This window comes from Elephantulus edwardii, unplaced genomic scaffold, assembly GCF_000299155.1.
Source record: "Elephantulus edwardii isolate Elephantulus edwardi_28Jun2011 unplaced genomic scaffold, EleEdw1.0 scaffold00108, whole genome shotgun sequence".
Taxonomy (NCBI): Eukaryota; Metazoa; Chordata; class Mammalia; order Macroscelidea; family Macroscelididae; genus Elephantulus; species Elephantulus edwardii.
In genome coordinates this window covers 6,588,099-6,589,614 of record NW_006399858.1, presented here as the reverse complement: position 1 = coordinate 6,589,614, position 1,516 = coordinate 6,588,099, and the positions used below count along the sequence as shown (strand labels likewise).

The 1,516-nt window shown below is 59.5% G+C and overlaps 1 protein-coding gene across 1 annotated transcript in view; it reads left to right on the top strand.

The window, feature by feature from the left end:
- FOXB2 (forkhead box B2) overlaps window positions 1-539 on the top strand; it is a 1,288-nt gene extending 749 nt beyond the window's left edge. Inside the window, exon 2 of the mRNA XM_006891998.1 lies at window positions 1-539. This exon is cut by the window's left edge and continues 8 nt beyond it. Within this exon, the coding sequence (XP_006892060.1) occupies window positions 1-539 (539 nt within the window).
- The last annotated feature ends 977 nt before the right edge of the window (window positions 540-1,516 follow it).

Sequence of the window (1,516 nt, the reverse complement as noted above, 5' to 3'; positions counted from 1 at the left end):
CTGCCGCCGCCGCCGCGGCTGCCGCCGCCGCCTCCACGTCGGGCTTCAAGCACCCGTTCGCCATCGAGAACATCATCGGCCGGGACTACAAGGGCGTGCTGCAGGCCGGCGGGCTGCCCCTGGCTTCCGTCATGCACCACCTGGGCTACCCGGTGCCCGGTCAGCTCGGCAACGTCGTCGGCTCCGTGTGGCCGCACGTCGGCGTCATGGATTCGGTGGCCGCAGCCGCGGCGGCTGCAGCTGCCGCGGGGGTGCCCGTGGGACCCGAGTATGGGGCCTTCGGGGTGCCGGTCAAGGCCCTGTGTCACTCGGCCAGCCAGAGCCTGCCCGCCGTGCCGGTGCCCATCAAGCCCACGCCCGCTTTGCCTCCGGTGGCCGCGCTGCCGCCCGCGCTCACCGGCCCCACGGCCAGTCAGCAGCCACAGTCCACCGTGTGCCCCGCGGCCACCGCCTCGCCCGCCGCCTCCCTGCAGCCCACGGCTCCCAGCGCGGCTGAGAGCAAAGGCAGCGCCCTCCACTCGGTGCTAGTGCGGTCATAGGCCGGCTGCAGGCTGAGTGCACAGCCGGGGCCTGGCCGCGCGCCCGGGGGCGGAGGGCGCCCAGAGCGCCGGGCGGAGCCTAGAGCCCCAGCCGGAAGGAAGGCATTGAAACTAACAACCCGACCCGAAAAGTGAATTGCGAATAAACAGGACACTGCAGTATCTGTGTTTATCCTTCGTAGTACAATCAGATTAAAGAAAGGCAATTTTCAGGTAAGAGGCTCAATTGTAATTCGCATTCTAAACCAGTAAGTTGTAGGGAGAGGGAACGAAAGTAATGGGGGAGCCTCATTCCCTGGGAAATTGAACGTGGATTTTGACACTAATTCCTGGGAGCGGAAGCTGGTGGAGCTAACACCACCACCCACCCACCCACCCAGGAAAAGTAAAGCATCCGACAGAGAGTGGCGCTGACGCGGATCTCAGCCACCAGGCACCCGCGCCCCAGGCGGCCGTCTCTCCCGCGCGCTGAAGGCGAAGCTGCTGTCCACCCCAACATCTCCATCTCGTTTTAATTGAGAAAGAAAATGGGGGGGGGTCGTTTTCCTGGTTAGTCAAACGGTGTCATGAATTGAGTCGCTTGGGAGAAAGAAAAGAGGGATCCCCAGGAAGGGTCTTTGGGAAACGCAGTTAAGTTTCTCGGCTCAGACGCTGCCTGGGGTCGAAAAGTGTGGAACGAACCGCTTAAAGGAACTAATTGGCACAAAACACAAGGACAGCGGCTTAAACAGCACTGCCTCAGATTCCAAAAGTTAAGTTTGGAAAACACAACCAAAGAGAGACCAAAAAGGCGACCTTCCTCGTGAAAAGTGTTTGTATATCAGTCATGTGTAAAGCTTTAGGGAGCCCAAGAATAATGTGAATTCCCATGATCCGTTCCATTTGAAATTTTAAAGACGAGAAGTAAGTAAAGCCCTCCTGTAAGAGGAATTTGTTTCCCGTTTTCGAATGCAAGGAAGACTTGCCACCAGGGCCAC